General features: G+C 46.7%; 2 protein-coding genes across 2 annotated transcripts in view; both read right to left on the bottom strand.

Moving 5' to 3' along the window:
• Positions 1–20,826, bottom strand: part of LOC310668798 (inositol polyphosphate 5-phosphatase OCRL-like) — a gene marked incomplete at its 3' end in the record, with an annotated part of 733,402 nt that overhangs the window by 244,893 nt on the left and 467,683 nt on the right.
• On the bottom strand, positions 7,454–17,281 carry LOC310668767 (inositol polyphosphate 5-phosphatase OCRL-like; the record flags this gene model as incomplete). The annotated part of the gene is made up of 5 exons (XM_083422098.1): positions 7,454–7,687; positions 7,822–7,917; positions 8,643–8,791; positions 15,809–15,970; positions 17,128–17,281. 5 exons carry the CDS (start codon positions 17,279–17,281, stop codon positions 7,454–7,456), a joined length of 795 nt encoding a protein of 264 aa, XP_083278224.1.

Raw genomic sequence — 20,826 nt, 5'->3', positions numbered from 1 at the left:
TGCTCTAGTAGAAACCTTATTGGTGCAGCTGCAGCAGCAGGGATCGCCGACACTGCACCCTCCTGGTGTTGCTGAAGTGGAACTCTCATGAGCCCCAGTCAGCAAGGCCAATTCTTAGCAATTATGGGAATTTTGGTCTATCAACATTTGGAGAGCACTATGCTGCCTGCCATAAAGAAGGCTGATCACCGAAGAATTGATGCTTTTGAATTCTGGTGCCGGAGGAGACTCTTGAGAGTCCCATGGACTGCAAGAAGATCAAACCTCTCCATTCTGAAGGAAATCAGCCCTGAGTGCTCACTGGAAGGAAAGACCGTGAAGCTGAGGCTCCAAGACTTTGGCCACCTCATGAGAAGAGAAGACTCCCTGGAAAAGACTCTGATGTTGGGAAAGATGGGGGGCAAAAGGAGAAGGGGACGACAGAGGACGAGATGGTGGGACCGTGTTCTCGAAGCTACCAGCATGAGTTTGACCAAACTGCGGGAGGCAGTGGAAGACAGGAGTGCCTGGCGTGCTCTGGTCCGGGGGTCACGAAGAGTCGGACACGACTAAACGGCTAAACAACAACAAATGTTGCCTACCCTGAGCTACACACAGGCAGGAAAGTTACGGGGGGCTACTAGGGGGCGCATCAGAAGATGGCTGACAATAACATCTCTCCGACCCACACGAGGTAATTTGGAGGCTATGATGGCAGTAATTAGCCTCCCTACCCCCCCCCCCCAGGATGGTGGGGGGGACTGCCTTGCCTGCTGTGCCCTATACCACCCCCGAATTTGTGGGGATGGGGGCACTAGCCACAAAGCCCTCCTGTGGGATTCCGGTGCTCCTGGACGCCGTCCCTGATCCGCGCCACTAGCTGCAAGAATTTCAAAAGAAACAATTTGGATGAAGGAATGCACATATTTCAAGGAAGGAGGGGGAGTAAAGACTGCTAACAGAAGAGATCTCTGATAAAACAAGACAAGAATAAATCATGAGAAGATACGGCAAGACTCGGTATGGCAAATGACTGATGGGGGAGGGGGAAAAAACTTTCCTTATGTGATTAAACAATAATCCCCTCCCCTCACGAGTCAGAAATGTCGTTTTAAGGACTTAAGCTGTGGATTTAAGGCTGTGTGGAGATAAACTTTTGAACCAAAGCATGTTTTAAGAAGAGCGTGGAATGTATAAGAGCTTGGGAATGACGCAGTTAAAAATGCCGTCGCCATATTGGGAAGCTCTGTCGGAGGTCTTGAATCTGGGAGGAGAAAGAGAGAAATAGAGTTGTTTTTATATTGTGGGTGGAACTCCTCAGAGGGACTTAAGAGCGACAGTTTTGTGAGATTAAGGATGGAAAGAGCGATGTTATCTATGAAGGCGATGATATATGGAAACCATCTCGATTTGAGGATTGGAAGAACGGAAAAATTCACACAGGCATATTATTGGTGTTTATCGGCTTAAGGAGACTATCAGAAGAGATCATAAAGAAAAAAGAGAAAATATATGAACAAGATGTGATGTGGAAACAGCAAGATAAGACTGGATAGAATTATGAACTCTGTTTGGACTGATTTGGACATTAACGCAGTAGCAAGAAGATGATCAGAATCCCCCTTCGGATCTTGAAATATAGGTCCCCACAACAAAATTTAAAATTCGGCTTTGTAATTCGGAATTTATGTGATGTGATTTAATTTGATTTGATCGGCCGGTTAATAATTTTTTATTTTTTATTTTAAAGGAAAGTTACAGAAACATGACTCAATTTGCTTCTCCAGATAGCGGAGACCAGCAAGTTACATCAGCCAACAGTACCTTGGAAGATAATTGACAAGGAGTGGATCTTGGTAAAGCCAACCTTAGCTTTTTATCATGGAATATCGCTGGATGGCAAAAAAAGGCAGCTGATCCATCCTTTGCTAAATTTATCCAAGGCTACGACATAGTATTTTTACAGGAGACATGGCTCACAGGGGATCCAGAAGTTAACGGCTTTTCCTCAATGTCCCTTCCAGGATCCCCATGCACTAAAGGGGGGAGAGCCAAGGGTGGCCTAGGCATTTTAATATCTACAAGGTTGAGGGCGTCCTTAGTAAAATTAGAGACACTGAAACACCTGGCGATGGCCTTACTAGTGAAAAGTAGATTCTTCACCTTGCTACTGATTAATGTATATCTTCCCCCTCAAAGAGGCAAGCAGCTGATTAAAAACACCTGGCATGGGCTGGAAACATACATTGATTGTTTGATGACTCAAACCCCTGCGGCTTCAGTGCTAGTGGCTGGTGATTTTAATGCCAGAATTGGCCAGTCTGACGAAGCACTATATGCCCACTTCCATGACTCGACACCTATCGTGGAAGAAAACCATCTTATACCTACCAGACTCTCAAAAGACAAGGGATGTAATTACGCAGGTCTGTGCCTATTGCGTCTTTCCAACAAGCTGGACCTGGTCATACTAAATGGGCGCAAGAATGGGGAGACCTGTGGGGAATTTACTTTTATATCAAATGCAGGAGCTTCCACTATAGACTATGTTATGGTATCATTTAATCTCCTAAATAGAGCCCTTGAGTGCAAAGTGGAGGAGAGGGTTGATAGTGATCACCTACCGCTCTGCCTCCTCCTGGATGCAAAAAAAGACTTATTTTGCAATGTTAAACTTGAAGCTCCCAGGTCCTCCATCATGGAGTTGAGATACTCACGTATTAGATGGTCAGAAAAGCTGGATGTTGAAACATCTGAAAGACTATACTCGGACATATTCCTCATGAGAAGAGATAATCTCTTAAACTCACCATGTTCTGAATCTAGAATAATCTTGTTCCAGGATCTGATTTCACTTTTGCAACCCCACCTGACCCAAAAAAAGACATCGTGCCAACCTTTATTCTTCAACAAATCCAAACCCTGGTTTGATCAGGAATGTATTGCTATGAAGCGTTCTTTGTTGGATAAGTACAGGAACTACAAATTAGCAAACTTACCCCTGCTCCCTGCGGAATGGTTTGAAGCCAAACGTAAATATAAAGAGCTGTTTAAAAAGAAAAAGCTTCAGGCCCAAAGGGGGGAGTGGCAACGTTTACTAGAGGCCTCTCGAAGGAAAGATTCAGCCACTTTTTGGAAAATAGTGGTGAAAAGTTGGCAAGACTCCCCGATTGAAATTGATTATACTATACCAGTTGGGACTTGGGAGGCTTACTTCACATCTTTATATACATCAAATCAACATCTGCAGGCCATGCCCCCAGCCTCGAGTGATATTGGCGCCGAATGGCCCCCAGTAGCAACTGAAGAGATCTATAGGCTCATCCAATCCCTTAAACCTGGAAAAGCTCCCGGCGCTGATAATATTACACCGGAACTCCTTAAGGCTAATGCTGAATGGTGGGCCCCTGTGCTAGCTGCCCTATTTACCAGAATAGACCAATCGGCCACTATCCCTGAGGACTGGGGATTAGCAATCATCATCCCGTTATTCAAGAAAGGGAGCCGATCAGATCCGGCTAATTACAGGCCAATTAGCCTCCTAAGTATCATTAGCAAACTGTACGCAGCCCACCTATGCGATAAATTAGCGGACTGGTTGGAACAAAACCACATTCTTTCAGAAGCACAGGTGGGTTTTAGGGCAAATTGGTCAACCTTAGACCAGGGCCTTGTTCTCCAACATCTTGCGGAGAAATATACATCAAGAAAAGGAGGTTCCCTATACGTGGCCTTTATAGATTTCAAATCTGCTTTTGATTTAATACCAAGGGACAGCCTTTGGGGAAAGCTAAGCGCCGCAAATATAAACAAACGCCTACTGTATCTCATCCACAGTCTATATGAAAATACATGGATCCGGGTAAGGTGTGACCGACAGGGCCACCTATCCAAGGAAATCCAAATCCATCAGGGGGTTAGGCAAGGGTGTGTCCTTGCGCCTACTTTATTTAACTTCTATATCAACTCGCTAGTAGGAAATATGGAGAAAGAAAATGCCCATCCCCCCAAATTGCCTGGTACGCCCCTCCCGGCCCTTTTATATGCGGATGACACAGTTTTAATTTCCTTTTTTTGTGTTGGACTAAGAAGACTTCTGAGATCTTTTACCAAATATTGCAGCATCGAACAACTAACAATTAACTACATCAAATCCAAAGTCGTGGTGTTCTCTAAAAAAAGGAGGAGGCACAAATGGAGAATAGTCAATCGCTCAATAGAACAGGTAGCAACTTTTAAATACCTGGGTGTAACCTTCCAGGAAAGGGGCTCATGGCGCTTTCAGATTAATAATACTATTGCAAAGGCAGAAAGATCTACCAAAGCGTTAACAAGATTCTTTTATGGGCAAGGGGGCCAACACATACCGGCAGCCTCCCAGGTCTTTGCTGCCAAAATACTACCACAATTGTTATATGGATCCCAGATCTGCAGCTTTAAAAACCTTACTCTCTTAGAGGCATTTCAAACTAAGTTTTTTCGTTGCCTGCTGGGGATCCCCTCTTGCGTATCCAACATAGCGGTCCATTTGGAGGTTGGGCAAATTCCTATTAGTACTCGGATATGGATACTGAAGATCCATTATTGGCTAAAGCTCATTTTCTTCCCGGTCGGGCTGGCACCTTTAACCTTATTAGATACCTACCAATCCAGATGGAAAGCTACACTGCTGGAAAAGCTTAAAGGCTTGGGGATCCCACAGCAGACCCTGATAGCGTTAGGCTTCGAGAAAGCTAGGACTACAATCCACCAGTGTATCTGGGACGTAGAATTACAATGCCACATGAGCAAAATGATCAAACATCCAGCAATAAGGGACCATGGGAGAGGTTTCTCTCCAGCTAACTATCTGTCAGGTCTTCAGATACCCAAATACAGTGGTGCCTCGCAAGACGAAATTAATTCGTTCCGCGAGTTTTTTCGTCTAGCGAATTTTTCGTCTTGCGAAGCACGGTTTCCCATAGGAATGCATTGAAAATCAATTAATGCGTTCCTATGGTCAAAAAAAGTCGGAACAAAGCCAAATTTGGTACAAGAACAGTTTATTAAGTGCTCTTTAAAGTCACACATACTGTAAAGAGCATTTCAAAAATGGAAGGAACAATAACTTAACTTTGTAAACATGGCAGAAAAGCATTTTCTAAGACTCTGGGGGACAACTCGAAGAAGGTTCCTCTTCTCCTCTTTGCTTCTTGGTGAAGAACCTGTCCATGGTCTGCTGTTTCATCCGCCTTTTCAGGACCTGCCTGAAAGACGACATGACCCTCGTGTCGAAACTGTACGCAAGGTCATGGGTCAGGTCCTTGTCATGGTGGTGCCGCTCTGCAAAAGCCTGCACATCTTTCCACTTGAGACAAATGTCCCTCAGCGCAATTCAAATTCCTCTGGCTGATCCCGTTCCAGGCCGTGGTGATCATCTTCAAGCAGGTGACGATGTCAAAGTGCTCCTTCCAGAATTCCCGCAGGGTGATGGTGGTGCAATCGGTCACCTCGAAGCATCGCCTGAAAAGCTCCTTGGTGTACAGTTTCTTGAAATTGGCGATGACCTGCTGATCCATCGGCTGGAGAAGTGGCGTGGTGTTAGGCGGCAGGAACATTATGTTTATGAAGCTGAACTCCTCCAACAAGTCCGCCTCAAGGCCTTTAGGATGAGCAGGAGCATTGTCCATCACGAGCAAAGCCTTCAGTGGCAGGTCATTGTCCAGCAGGTACTGTTTGACAGCAGGGCCAAAAGCAAGATTGACCCAGTCCACAAACAGCACACGTGTGACCCAAGCCCTACTGTTGGATCGCCACATGACACTCAGCTGCTCCTCGTCGACCTTGTGTCTCTTGAAGGCCCGTGGGTTCTCAGAGTGGTACACCAGCAGGGGCTTGATCTTCAGGTCGCCGCTTGGATTCCTCCCATACTCCCTGGCGAGGTCCGTCACACGCATTCCACCGTCGTGTTTCCGGATGATCTCCTTCTTCATTTCCAGGGTGACCTTCTCCTTCTTCCTCTCGCCGGCCTCCGCAGCAGCAGTCTTCTTGGGCCCCATGGCAGCACTGCTCCTACTTTCGCAAACCCCAAAAAGAGAAAATCAGTGCTGCACATCCAAAAAATCCAAAAGCACCAAACCTCCCAGAAAACAATTCCCTGAACCACCCCCCAGCCACCCTGCACTCAGAAATCCAAAGCCTGAATTTTTTTTCCAAAAAAGGCAGTTTGTCCCAATGGTCACAGCAAGTCAGAAAAATGCAGAAAAACCTGCAAAAGCTTCCAGATTCTTGCAAACCCCTTCTCAACAGTTTCCTGAACCACCCCCCAGCCACCCTGCACGCAGAAATCCAAAGCCAGGATTTTTTTTTTCAAAAAATGCAGTTTGCCCCAATGGTCCCAAAAAATCATAAAAAGCACCAAACCTCCCAGAAAACAATTCCCTGAACCACCCCCCAGCCACCCTGCACTCAGAAATCCAAAGCCAGACAATTTTTTTTAAAAAAAGGCAGTTTGCCCCAATGGTCCCAAAAAATCAGGAAAAATCAGGGAAAAAACCCCACAAGCTTCCAGATTCTTGCAGACCCTTCCCCAACACCAAGTCCTTCAATTCCTAACACCCCAACCCAAAATCCAAAACCCCCAAAAAAGTTTTTAAAAGTTTTAAAAGTTTAACTTACCAAATGGCTGCAAAAGAAGTTCTGGAAAATCTTCAAAAAATCACAGAAGTCTTCAAAAATCGCAGAAATCGCAAAAAAGGCTACCACACCGCGTGCTATCAGTTGCTCCTCGAAGTCAAGTCGCAACTGCACCTCTTCAAGCAATGCACCCTGGGTATTAACGGTTTTAAGAAAAAGGAAACAAACTTGCAAGACGTTTTCGTCTTGCGAAGCAAGCCCATAGGGAAATTCGTCTTGCGAAGCACCTCTGAAAACGGAAAACCCTTTCGTCTTGCGGGTTTTTTGTCTTGCGAGGCATTCGTCTTGCGGGGCACCACTGTACAGATGGTCTTTTACCCTCACCAGATTTAACGTTCTCCCTTCTGCCTTACTTCAGGGCAGATTTGAGGGTAAACCATACACAACACGGGTCTGCCCTTGTGGCTCGTTGGAAGTTGAAACTGCTTCACATGTACTATTACGTTGTCGTCTTTATGAGGATATACGTTTGACTTTTATTACACCTGTTTTGCAAAAGTCTAGGAAAGAATCGGAATACCATAGTCTAAAACTACTGCTAGAGGACAAGAAGCCCAAGACTACATTAAATGTAGCTAAATTCTGTGCGTCTGCAATCAATCGCAGGAAGCAAGTGGTATCCCATAATGCCCAATCCCCTAAATGTTAATTACAGGGGGCACGATAACAATTAATTTTAATTTTTATATTTAAATCTTTGTCATTGTCATATTGTCCCTTGTATTTCTGATATTTTTTATGATTTGTGATATCGTGTGTGTTGTAGCTGGTCAGTGACCGTATTAATAAATTCATTCATTCATTCATCAGCCAAGGCTTTCTCCCTCCAAGCCCTTGAAACGCACTTGTGTTTCATGATTGTCAGCTGCGGCAGACCCTGGTCAGGGGGCAGGAAGCTCAACTGGGCACAGATATCCTTGTAATCCTGGTTTCGGCGCTCAAAGTCTTCCACGTGGGCAGCAAGGTGGGAATTGACAACGCAGAAGCTGGTATTGTTGCAGACAAACCTCGCAGCCACACACCCCTTGTTACCCTGCAAGGGTGGAGCAAAGATGGCTGTTAGTGAGCAAGCAGGAAAGAGGGGGAAACTGGTTGGCAGAGATTAGAAAAACAGATAGACAGACAGAAAGATAGATGTAGGGAATTCCGCTGTCAGGGTCTACTCACCATCTTCCCCATGATGCCTGTGCCCACTGTCTCCCTCATCACTTCCTTGATGCGGCTGAGCTGGTCCTTCCTGACAAAGATGAGCACCAGCTGCACCTAGAAGATGCAAGGTACTGGGATGTCTACCAGCTCTGTTCATTGCTTGCTGTCCTGGGCCGCCTGGATGCAGATAGGAGTGGCAGGGGGCACCAACTGGGGATCCCCCAAGGGAAGAAGGCTCAGAGCCAGGGAACTGGGGGGGGGGGGGGACTACGCTGAGTCGTCAGAGGGAGAAGAGGGAGCAGACTGTGAGCAAGAGGAGGTGTTGGAAACTGAAGAGGCAGGAGGGCAGGAAGATTCTGTGGCAAACAGCAGCCTAGAATCCGAGGCAGAAGTGGAGGCTGGAGGCGGGGGTCAAGAGGCAGAGATCAGGCAGGCTGCTGAAGAAGCCAGGGGGTCTCCCCATCCTGCTGCGATCAGCTCCCCTCCCTGCTGGTCTCCCAGAACACAGAGAAATTAAGAGGATGGAGCAAAGACAGGCAAGGTGTCAGAGTCTCAGGTTGCTTGGGAAGGACCAGGGGGAGGAGGAGACTTCAGAGAGTGGTGGGAGGGTAGCAACCTTCAGCCTTCACAACTACCTCACTGGGACAAGACCTGTTGGGAAAGGTTTCTGTGATCACGAGGCCTGCACGGTTTGGGTTTCTTTGAATAAAGAATGTTGGCTTCTTTTGAATAAAACACCACTGACACCAGGTGTTTTTTCTTGCTGACCTCCTCCTTCTCCTCACTCCAGCTCCTGACAGCTGTCTGGCTGCTGAAGAAAAGGGTGGGGTTGGACTTACTTTCTTGTACTTGGATTTGAAACGCAAAGCCTTTTCCACAGCTGTCAGCCACTCTTGCTCCTTTGTCGAGTCCAAGTAGAAGAAAGCCTCTGTGCTCAGGTCCAGCTCCTGGAACCGAATGCCCAAGTGCCAAAGAGAAGGATGTGGAACTGCAGGAATAGGACTCCAATCGGAACAGACGTGCTGGTTAAATATGCAAAGACAACAGGAGTGTGCAAGGGCAGGCAAGATCAGGACCAAGAACAAACAAGTAATACCAGCCACTTCTTCCTCAGCATAGCTATTCGGGGCCCCAAAGGAGCTTTGCGAATGAAAGAAAAAAAGCTTTCTCCTTGTATTTTTAAAGATGTGTCAGCCAGCCTGATATCTAAGCACTATCCCAGTAGCCACAGGCAACCAGAAATTCTTTGAAGGCAAGTGAGTTGGTTGATCTCTCCCTTCTTCCTTCACCTGGCAACCTGGTTTCCAGGCTGGCTTTCCGGGAGCAGAAAACCACCTCTCAGATCTGCTGTGCCAAGCTTGTTTGCTAGAAGATTACCCCGTGACACCCTTGTCCTCTTTGCAAACCTCCTAAATGGCTAGCCTTCTGTGTTTCCATGCTGGCTCTGAAAACAGCACAGAAATACAGCCTGTCTAGTAAAGGGGTAAAAAGAGCAAGCTAAACAGCCTCTGTAAAACAGTAGCATCTGAAGCTGCTAACCACATACTGATAAACATATCATAAAAGCAGACATGAAAAACAAATGGCCACTGGGTACTACTAACAGTGGGACACGGGTGGCACTGTGGGTTAAACCACAGAGCCTAGGACTTGCAGATGAGAAGGTCGGCGGTTCGAATCCCCGCGACGGGCTGAGCTCCCGTTGCTCGGTCCCTGCTCCTGCCAACCTAGCAGTTCGAAAGCACGTCGAAGTGCAAGTAGATCAATAGGTACCGCTCTGGTGGGGAAGTAAACGGTGTTTCCATGTGTTGCTCTGGTTCGCCAGAAGCGGCTTAGTCATGCTGGCCACATGACCCGGAAGCTGCACGCCGGCTCCCTCGGCCAATAAAGCGAGATGAGCGCCGCAACCCCAGAGTCGGCCATGAATTGACCTAATGGTCAGGGGTCCCTTTACCTTTACCTTACTACTAACGGTACGAGGAAATAACCAAAGAACAAACTTTTTTTGAAGTAGTAAGCTCAGCATTATAAGGATGACCCACACCGAGTGTTGGGGGGGGGGGTCACACCTCCCTGTCCTCCAGCACAGCTTTTAGGAGGAATTCCAAAGGTTTTGCTTCACTTTTGGATTAACTGCATCTTGTCACAATGTCTGAAGCTGCACAATCCGCTTCATTTGAACCATGGCTCATTGAAACAAGCCAACTTCCAATCGTGGGTTTACAAAGCTGGTAAAATGAACCACCATAGGATCTGGACACACCAAACTGTGGTTAATTTAAAATCCAAGTGGAAGCTTCCCAATAGGCTTGGGGTGGGGGAGAGGTGTGCAAACCTGGAGGAGAGGCTGCCGTCCTGCTCATAATATGAAGCCACGGTTCAGTATGTGGCACCAAGAAAAATTGCCCACCACAACTAATACTTTCAAGTATCCACCCATGTGGCCTGAGTGAACAGGACAGACTTTGCCTGGCACCCAACAATAAAGCTGTCATGCAGATGTCGCTTTCTCCAGCCCCAACTCTGATACAGGTTCCACTGGTCTTTGCACTTTTGCATGATCTGACCTGAAATTCTGGGTGTTGACATATTCCTTCTCTCTCTTGGCGAGGACGTGCTAGATGAGTCCCTCTCTCTGTCCGGACTGCGGATGTGTGGAAGGCACAAAGAGCTGGCGCATAGTGTGGGTCATTGGGGTTGCTTCTTTTTTTTTTTCATGGTAATTTTTTATTGATGTTTCATATATATACATAAAAACAAATACAAAAATCATAACATAACATACGCATATCACATCGATTCCACGAATCATAAATATAATACAAAATTATTTTGGGCTCTGCCGAGCCTTAGACTTCCTCCCACACTTTTGGTAAGTATCAAATAAATTTTACAATCATGTATTTTATCTCTTTTATTTATATATCACTTACTGTTAGAGTTAATTCAGCCCCGCCAGTGTCGTCTGAAATTTAGTTCCAATATAAATCAAATATTTATTCCAATTATCATGAAATTTCTGTTCATCTTGATCCCTTAATCTTCCTGTTATTCTAGCGAGCTCGGCATAATTTATCACCTTAACCTGCCAATCACTTATACTGGGTATAACCTCTGTTTTCCAATTTTGTGCTAGCATGATTCTTGCGGCTGTAGTGGCATATAGAAATAATATCTTATCTTCTTTTTTGATTTCTTTACCCGTCATTCCTAGCAGAAAAGCTTCAGGCTTTTTGGGAAAGGTATATTTAAAAAAAAAAATTAAGTTCGTTCTAGATCGCTTCCCAAAAGCCTTTCACTTTACTGCATGCCCACCACATGTGGTAGAGGTCACCTTCTGCCTCTCCACATTTCCAACATCTCTTGTTCTTCAACCTATAGATCTTGGCTAATTTCACTGGCGTATGATACCATCTATATATCATTTTCCATAGGTTTTCCCTTAGTGCCGTACACGCCGTGAACTTCATGTTAGTATTCCACAATTCCAGCCACTTCTCAAAATCAATATTATAACCAATGTCTATTGCCCATTTAGTCATGACCTCCTTCACCTCCTCGTCTTTTGTGTACCACTCCAGTAGAATATCATATAGCCTAGAGAGTATTTTGCTCTTACCTTCTATAATTTCCATACTAAATTTAGATTTTTTGTCTTCAAATCCTAGTTTCTTTTTATCTTCTTTTAACAAATCATTTACCTGGTGGTATTGTAACCACCCAGTAAATGAGTTTTTAATCTCTTCATATGGTCTGAGTTTAATGCCTTGATCAGTTTTCCGTGTAAGTTCTTCATAGGTGGCGTTATTCCCTTCCATATTAATTTTTTTTAACAGTTAGGACCTCTATTGGTGAAATCCACCAAGGTGTCTTCCTTTCCAGTAGATTTTTATTTCTTTCCCATACTTGGAATATTGGTCCTCTAAAGATATGATTTAGAAAGCCTCTATGAGCCTTCACCTTTTCGTACCACAGGTACGAGTGCCACCCGAACCTATTGTCGAAGCCCTCCAAGTCCAAGATGTCTCTATTTTCCAGTCTTATCCAATCTTTCAGCCACATTAGACACGCCGCTTCATAATATAAACTTAAATCCGGTAGCGAGATACCCCCGCTTTCTTTTTTATCTACAAATATTTTCGTTTTTATTCGCGGTCTCTTTCCCTGCCAGATGTATCTCGCCAAGGCTCTTTGCCACTCTTTACACTGCTTCAACCCTTTAAGTACAGGAATAGTTTGAAACAAAAATAACATTCTGGGCAGGACATTCATTTTAATAACTGCTATCCTCCCCAGAAAGGATAATTTCATTCTCTCCCAAATTTCTAGATCTTTCTTAATATCCTTCCAGGTGACCTCATAGTTATCCTTGTATAGGTTAATATTTTTGGTTGTAATCCACACTCCAAGATACTTCACCTTCTTTGCTATCTTAATTCCCGTCCTTTGTTCTAAGTCTGTATTATCTTCTTTAGTTAAGTTTTTGGTCAACATTTTAGTCTTATTCATATTCACTTTAAGTCCTGCCACAGCACCAAACTCTTCAAATTTTTTTAGAGCCTCTTTCACACTATCCTTTGGATCTTCAAGTGTTAGTACAATATCATCCACGAAGGCTTTGATTTTGTGTTTCTTAGTGCCTACCTTGACTCCTTTAACCTCTATTGTTTCCCTCAGGTTCTTAATAAGTACTTCCAGTACTGTTATAAATAATAAAGGAGACAGGGGATAGCCTTGTCTAGTCCCTTTGGTTATATCAAAGTATTCTGATGTTGTCAGGGAACTGCAGGCAGCAAGGGAAGAAAGAATCAGAGGGTACAGAGAGAGGTCTCCACTGATCAGCAGTGAGTCCTCAGAGGACAGAGAAGAGAGCAGTGAGTCTGGGGAGGAAGGGGTGCTTCAGAGAGAGGGGGATCCACGTCACAGGGAAAGACGGAAGGGGCTGGGCCGTTGGCTCTGTTGGTCTCGAGGGAGAGGGAAAAGAGAAAGTAGTTAGAGCAACGCCTCGTGAGAGATGGGTCGCTTTTTTTATTCTGCATGTAATCTTGTCGGAAAGCAATAAAGAAAGGAATTTATGGCGGCTGGCCTCGAGAGTGTCTCTGCTAAGTGCAGCAACGGAGGGAGGAGGCACCCTCACAGATTGCTCTAACTCATTAAACCCAGCTAATGAGCACTCGAGAGGAGAGTGTCGGCAAGGAGAAAAGCAGGATGGAGGCTCGCCTTGCACAGCTGGAAAAAGAGAGGAATGATTTATTGGCTACATCACAGGAATTAAGAGTTCGCTTGGAAGAAGCCAGGGCCAGATCAGCAGGAGCTTCTGGAGGGGCCTCACTGAACCGGACTTTGACGCTGGTAAGCAAATTCAATGGGGACCCCAGATTATACACTGGCTTCAAACTTGACATGCAGTATGCTCTGGAACTGCAAGGAGCTGCTTTTGCTGGGGATGCTGACAAAGTGGGGTACCTTATAGGCCATTTGACGGGGGCAGCTCGAGATTGGGTACGCCCACTGCTTGCTAGCCACAATGCTGCGCTCAGCGATCTCAAGCAGTTCTGGGAAGCCATGGACATTATGTTTTCATCTGGATCTGAGGAGGATGTGACTCAGCAGCAGCTATTGGATCTCCGGCAGGGGAACTCAACTGTGAGGGAGTACTGGTCTCAATTTGCAATGCTGATTCATAAACTTGGGTGGACCTTAGATTCTCAACCTGTGCAAGCTTTGTTCAAGGCGGGACTGAATTCTCAGGTGAAAGATGAGCTTGCCAGGGGCCCCCGACACCAGGACTTGAATTCCCTCGTTAAGGCTGCTCTGGCTGTGGGCAGCAGGCAGGAGCTGAGGCAGCTAGAGAAGGCTGAAAGCAAAGGCCGGCGTTCCCATGGTGATCACATTCCTGGCATACCAAGTGAGGGAGTGCAAGGTCACTCTCACTCGGAGCCGATGGAAATTGACTCTGCCCGCGCGCGGGAAGATTTGAAGGCTCAACGGCCGGTTCACAAGGCGGCAGAAAACAGGCAGGCTGCCAAGAAATGCTTTATCTGCCAGAAACCAGGGCACTTTGCCAGAGTGTGTCCTGAACGTCGCAACTGGCAGGGAATGGTGGGGGCTTCCTCTCAGATGGAAGAGGGGGGTGTCCAAAAGCAGGGAAACGCCAGTGCCTGGCTGGGAATGGAGCAGAACCGCAGCCAGGCAGGAAAGGAACTGAACCAGAGCCCCGACCAGGACGTCCCCAACCAGGCATAATTGTGAGGGTGTTGCTGGATCTCCCCAATGGACAGGCTATGGAGGTCTATGCCCTGTTGGACTCAGGAGCGAGTGCCAATTTCTTCAGCAGGGAGTTCGCTGCGCAGCACCAATTGCACTTATTGCCTTTGGATTTTCCACTACAAGTGACCACCACTGTTGGGAGGGGAAGTGACCCATCAACCCCCCCCCATGAGAATGAGGATTTCGACGCATTCTGAAACGATTGCTTTCCATGTGGCCACGCTGGCAGGCCCACCCATCATTTTGGGCATGAGTTGGTTGGCCATGCACGATCCGGTGGTCTCCTGGCATCAGCGGAACCTGACGTTTGGATCGGCGCATTGCTTGGAGAACTGTTTGGGGGTAAAGGAGCCACAAGTTGCTAGAGCCAGAGTGGTGGCTACGGGTGCAGGAGAGAAAGGCGGCATTCCTCCAGAATATATGGACTTGGCAGAGGTTTTCAGCGAAAGAGAGGCAGACAGGCTGCCGCCGCACAGGCCTTACGATTGCCAGATCAACTTGATCCCGGGGGCCAAGTTGCCGTCAGGAAAACTGTACTCTATGTCCGATCAGGAGATGGAGGACTTAAGAGCTTTTATAGACAAGAACCTAAGGAGAGGTTTCATTAGGGACTCTAGGGCAGTAGGCGGAAGCCCAGTGTTCTTTGTGGACAAAAAGGGGACGCGAGATAAACGTCTCATCGTGGATTTCAGGCGAATCAACGCCCAGACGCTCCCCATGGCCTTCCCAATGCCAAAAATTGATGACGTATTGGCGAGGGTGCGAAAGGGGAAAATTTTAACCAAACTGGATTTGAGAGGAGCCTACAATCTCATCAGGGTGCGAGAGGGGGACGAGTGGAAGACAACCATGTTCACACCACTAGGGGCATTTGAATATCTTGTTATGCCTTTCGGTTTACAGTGCGGTAGTCCGTGCTTCCAAGCCTTCATGCACCACGTGTTGGGACCTTTGCTCTACAAAAACTGCGCTGCATTTTTGGATGACATACTTATTTACTCTCCAGATGAAGAACAGCACGTTAAGGACGTGCGGGGAGTTCTAGCTAGGCTCAAGGAGCATAGCCTATGGGTGAAGCTGGAGAAGTGTCAGTTTCACACGAGAGAGGTCGAGTTCCTGGGCTATAAGCTGTCGGACAGGGGACTGGCAATGGACCCGGAAAAGGTCAAAGCAGTGCTGGAGTGGAAAAGCCCCAAAACGAGGAAGGATGTTCAGCGGTTCCTGGGCTTCAGTAACTTCTACCGGAAGTTCATCAAGGACTTCGCACGGCTGGCGACCCCCATAACGGACTGCCTCAGTGGCAAGAAGAAGTTTGAATGGACGGATGGGGCGCAGAGGGCCTTTGAGAGTCTAAAGAGGGTCTTCGCCTCCGAGGAACAACTGCTGCATGTCAACCCTGAACTACCACTGCGCGTGGAGACAGATGCATCTGATCGAGCAATTGGAGCGGTTCTCATGCAGCAAGATGGGGAGGGGGAGTGGCGTCTGTGTGCCTTCTTTTCCTGGAAGCTCAATAAATCGGAAGTGAACTATAGTATCTATGATAAGGAATTGCTTGCTATTGTGTCTGCGTTCAAGCAATGGCGGCATTTTTTGATTGGAGCGAAGCATCAGATACAGGTGTGCACGGATCATAAGAATTTGGAGTACTGGCGGACGGCGAGAGTGATGTGCCAGAGGCAAATACGCTGGGCACAGTTCTTTGCCAATTTCAACTTCAAGATTCAGTACGTACCAGGTGAGCAGAACGTGAGGGCGGACGCTTTATCCCGTAAACCCGAGTATCTGGCAGAGGAAGGACCGCCGACAGCCCGGTTCATGTTCCCCGAGCAGAGGTGGGCTTGCGGAGCAACATTGGTGAAGGACGATGAACTGCTACGCTTGATGCGGGACGATGCTTTTGCCAGAGGAAAGTTGGATGAACTTGGGCAAGGGAGAGGGGCTGAGGGAGGTTTCGAGGAAAAAGGGGGGCTACTGTTTTATCGAGGGGCTTTGTATGTACCAGGGGAAGCTCTCCGGGCCAGAATCCTTCGACAACTGCATGACAGCTCGACGGCAGGACACTTTGGGCAACATAAGACCATGTTGTTGGTCACCAGAGAATTTTGGTGGCCTAAGGTGCGGGAAGATGTAAAGGAATATGTGCGAGGGTGTGAGACCTGTCAGAGAGCCAAAGGGGAAAGGGCAGCTCCGGCAGGGTTATTAGAGCCTCTGCCAACACCAGGGAGGCCATGGGAGGTGGTATCAGTGGACTTCATCACTGACCTGCCCCGGTCCAAGGGGAAAACAGCGGTGTTGGTGGTGGTGGATCTACTCACCAAAATGTGCCATTTTGTGGCGTGTTCTCATGCGGTAACTGCTGAGGAGACAGCCAAACTGTTTGTGGAGCACGTGTTCAAGTTGCATGGGGTCCCTTCGAGGGTCATTTCGGATAGGGGGAAACAATTTACCTCCAGGTTCTGGCGCAAACTCATGAGTTTGTTGCAAGTTGAGGTAAGTTTCACCACCGCCAGACATCCCGAAAGCAATGGGCAGGCGGAGAGGGTCAATGCAGTATTACAGCAGTACCTGCGTTGTTATGTGGGGGAGAGGCAGAACGATTGGGTAGACAAATTAGCGCTGGCGGAGTTTGCATACAACAACTCAGAGAATGTGTCCACAGGGATGACTCCGTTTTTTGCAAATCACGGGTGCCATCCTAGGGCTTTCCCGGGGAGGGGGGAGGAATCGTGGAGTGTGCCAGCCGCTGAACAGTTCGCGGAGGAAATGGAAGCAATTCAGCAGCAACTGAAGTTGAACTTGGAGAGGGCCAAGGAGGTATACAAGAAGCAAGCAGACAAGCATCGGAGGGAAGGGGAGACCCTCCGGGTAGGGGATAAGGTGTGGTTATCCACGCAAGGCTTGCCCTGGAAAGGGGGTTGTAAGAAATTCAAACCCAGGAGGGTAGGTCCCTTTGAAATCATACAGCAAGTCAACCCAGTGGCCTTTAAGTTGAGGCTGCCCGAGAGCATGAAAATTCATCCCGTGTTCCACCGGTCGCTATGGTCGGCTTACCGGCCGGGCAGAAGGGAAGGGGAGGTGCCACCGCCAGAAGTCGAGGAAAGGGAGCGGGGACGCCAGATTGAGGAAATATTGGACTCGCGTTGGAAGGGTAATCAGCTGGAGTATCTTGTAGCTTGGGAGGGGGCTCCCAGTTCAGATAACACATGGGTACCGTCAGATTGGGTCACGGAGGAGGGTTTAGTGGAGGACTTCCACGAGCTATTTCCACATAAGCCACAACCCACAGGGAGGTTCGCTGAGAGGGCGTTTGGGCCGACGGATGATGAAGAGGATTTTGAGGGGTTCTCAGCCTCGGACCAAGAGGAAACGCAGGGGGGAGGAGGAGTGAGTGAAGAGCGTCCGGGTCCATCAGGTGTTAAAGGGTGGGGTAACGTTTTTGATGATACCGAAGAGGAGGAGGAGGAGATTTTCCTAGGATTCACACCCGAGAAGCATGAGGAGAATGCATCGGGGGAGGCTTCTTCTCAGGAAAGGGAGGTGAGGGGGGCCCTTGAGGAGGGGGTGGATGTCAGGGAACTGCAGGCAGCAAGGGAAGAAAGAATCAGAGGGTACAGAGAGAGGTCTCCACTGATCAGCAGTGAGTCCTCAGAGGACAGAGAAGAGAGCAGTGAGTCTGGGGAGGAAGGGGTGCTTCAGAGAGAGGGGCATCCACGTCACAGGGAAAGATGGAAGGGGCTGGGCCGTTGGCTCTGTTGGTCTCGAGGGAGAGGGAAAAGAGAAAGTAGTTAGAGCAACGCCTCGTGAGAGACGGGTCGCTTTGTTTATTCTGCATGTAATCTTGTCGGAAAGCAATAAAGAAAGGAATTTATGGCGGCTGGCCTCGAGAGTGTCTCTGCTAAGTGCAGCAACGGAGGGAGGAGGCACCCTCACAGATGTGAAGAAGAAGAAGAAGAGTTTGGATTTGATATCCCGCCTTTCACTCCCTTTAAGGAGTCTCAAAGCGGCTAACATTCTCCTTTCCCTTCCTCCCCCACAACAAACACTCTGTGAGGAGAGCGGGGCTGAGAGACTTCAGAGAAGTGTGACTGGCCCAAGGTCACCCAGCAGCTGAATGTGGAGGAGCGGAGACGCGAACCCGGTTCCCCAGATTATGTGACTACCGCTCTTAACCACTACACCATACTGGTGTTATTTATTACAAGTTTCGCTTTTTGCTCATGGTAGATCGCTTCGATGCCCTTTCTAAATCTTTCTCCCATCCCCATCTTTTTCAAATTTTCTATCAGAAAACGCCAAGAGACATTGTCGAATGCCTTTTCGGCATCAATAAATATCAAGGCCGCCTGCTTGTCTATTCTAGTTTCCAAATATTCAATAATATCGATCACATTTCTCACATTATCCTTCAATTGTCTCCCTGGTAGGAAGCCCGTTTGGTCTTTATGGATTCTACTAATTCATACTTTTTTTAGTCTTTCAGCCATTATGTCCGCGAACAATTTATAGTCGTTGTTTAGTAACGAAATCGGCCTATAGTTCTTCACCTCTAAGGCGTCCACATCTTTTTTGGGAATTAATGTGATATAGGCTTCCTTCCAGGTATTCGGAATCTTTCCCTCTTCTAGAATTTTATTCATAACTTCACATAGAATTGGGCCTAGCTGGTCACTTAAAGTTTTATAATATTTGGCCGGTAGGCCGTCCGGCCCCGGCGCTTTCCCACTTTTCATTCTTTTTATTGCCTTCTTTATCTCATCTTCCGTAATCCTCTGATTTAATAATTCATTTTCTTCAATTGCGATCTGTTGTAGGTGATGTTTTTCCAGATAATGTTCTATTTCAAAATCAGTTTCCTTCTCTCTTTTATATAGGTCCTTATAATATCTCTGAAATATCCTTTTTATTTCTTTTGGCTCTTCCACTATCCTTTCTCCATCCCTTATCTTACAGATCGTATTTTGTTTTTTCCTTTCTCTTAATTGCCATGCCAAGTATTTCCCTATTTTATTAGCTGATTCAAAGCTCTTTTGTTTCATCATTTTGATTTTCCACTCAATCTCCTGGTTTACTATTGTCAGGGAACTGCCATTGGAGCTGGAGGCGGAGAGCAGGCTCCGGAGGGATGGTGGAGAGGGTCCCAGTAGGGAGAGAGGTAGCCCATCCGCTGGGGAAGGAAATCAGCGTAACACCAGTGGAGAAGGGGGGCAGATGGGGGAATCGGAGAGGTGGCTCCAGGACTCTTCGCCGGAGACCAGCGGAGAGGGCACGAGTACTCCGCTGCCCACACCCACTTTGCGCAGAAAACTTTCACGCAGGCAAAGGGGGAGGAGACTGGGCGTCAAACAGCTTCTATGCTGGAAGAGGTTTAAGAAACGCCCACTGACGGATTCTGCCAGCGACTGAGGCAGCCACGGAACTTGAGGCTGTCCAGACAGAAAGGGTTCAACCAGGCAACCTAGCCAGGAGTAACGGCAACTTACGCACGAGCAACCCCTAGAACCATTACAACTATCATAGAAAATTGGGCTTGTAGTATCTTTATATTTTGTTTTATTGTCTCCTCTCCTGGTTTAATAGTTAATTATCTTTCATTCTCCATGAGCTGTGTTAAGATCTCCTCTTTTTTCTTTTCTTAGGTGGCTGTTTTTCTGGATTAGGAAGCCCCTCATAACTGCTTTTCCCGCATCCCAAACCATGTCTATAGCTGTCCCTTTATTTAAATTCCACTTAAAATACTCTTCGATTGTTTCCTTTGCCTTATTTACTATTTTTTGATCATTAAATAGATATTCATTCATTCTCCATCTAGATGCTCTAACATCTTTACCCTTTATCTCCATAAATACTGGATAATGGTCGGATATGGTTTGTGGGAGAATTTCGGATTTAATTAAACTCTGTGTCAGTTCCTTCGAAATCCAAATACTGTCTATTCTCCCCCAACTCTGATTTGGGTTTGAGAAAAAGGTGTACTGTTTTGTAGACGGGTTTTTAAATCTCCAAACATCAATTAATCCCATATTATTGACCAATTCAAAAAACGTTTTGGGTAACTTGCCTTCCTTCATCTCTTGCTTTTTTGTTGATCTATCTAAGTTGGGTAATACCACTCCATTAAAGTCACCCATCAGTATCATCCACTCTAGTAACTTGTTTCCTAGTTCTGAAAAGAAAACCGATTTTTTGTCATTGGGCGCATATATTCCAACAACAATTATTTTTACTCCTTGAAACATAATTTGTACTACTATTATTCTCCCTTGTTCATCTTTATACAGTATTTTTGGATCACGTTTTTCCTTTATATATAGTACCACTCCTCTTTTCTTAACCCTATCTGATGTCACAAACTCCAACCCTAATCTCTTATTACTCAAAATTCTCTGTTTTCTTGTTACGTGAGTCTCTTGTAAGCAGATTAAGTCAAGATTCTTTTTTAATAGTATGTGAGCAATCTGGTTCCTTTTATTTTTGTTATTGAGCCCATTCACGTTCCAAGAGAGTGTTTTTAAAGCCATCAGTTATATACAAATAGTTCTTTATCAAATCTAGATTAAGACTACTGTTCTTTGTCATCTGTCTCTTCCTTTTCACTCTCTTCTCCTGAATTTGTCTCCCCCTCTCCCTCTCCACTCCCCCCGTTTCCGCCCCCCTCCCTCTGCCGCTCCCCTACCTCCTCCGACCCCGCCATCTTTCCAAGTTCCTTCTCATATCTTCTTGCAAATTTTTCAAGTTCTGAAGGGCTGGACA

Source organism: Podarcis tiliguerta (assembly GCF_965153285.1).
Source record: "Podarcis tiliguerta genome assembly, chromosome: W".
In the NCBI taxonomy this organism is placed as follows: Eukaryota; Metazoa; Chordata; class Lepidosauria; order Squamata; family Lacertidae; genus Podarcis; species Podarcis tiliguerta.
This window is presented reverse-complemented; position numbering and strand designations above follow the sequence as displayed.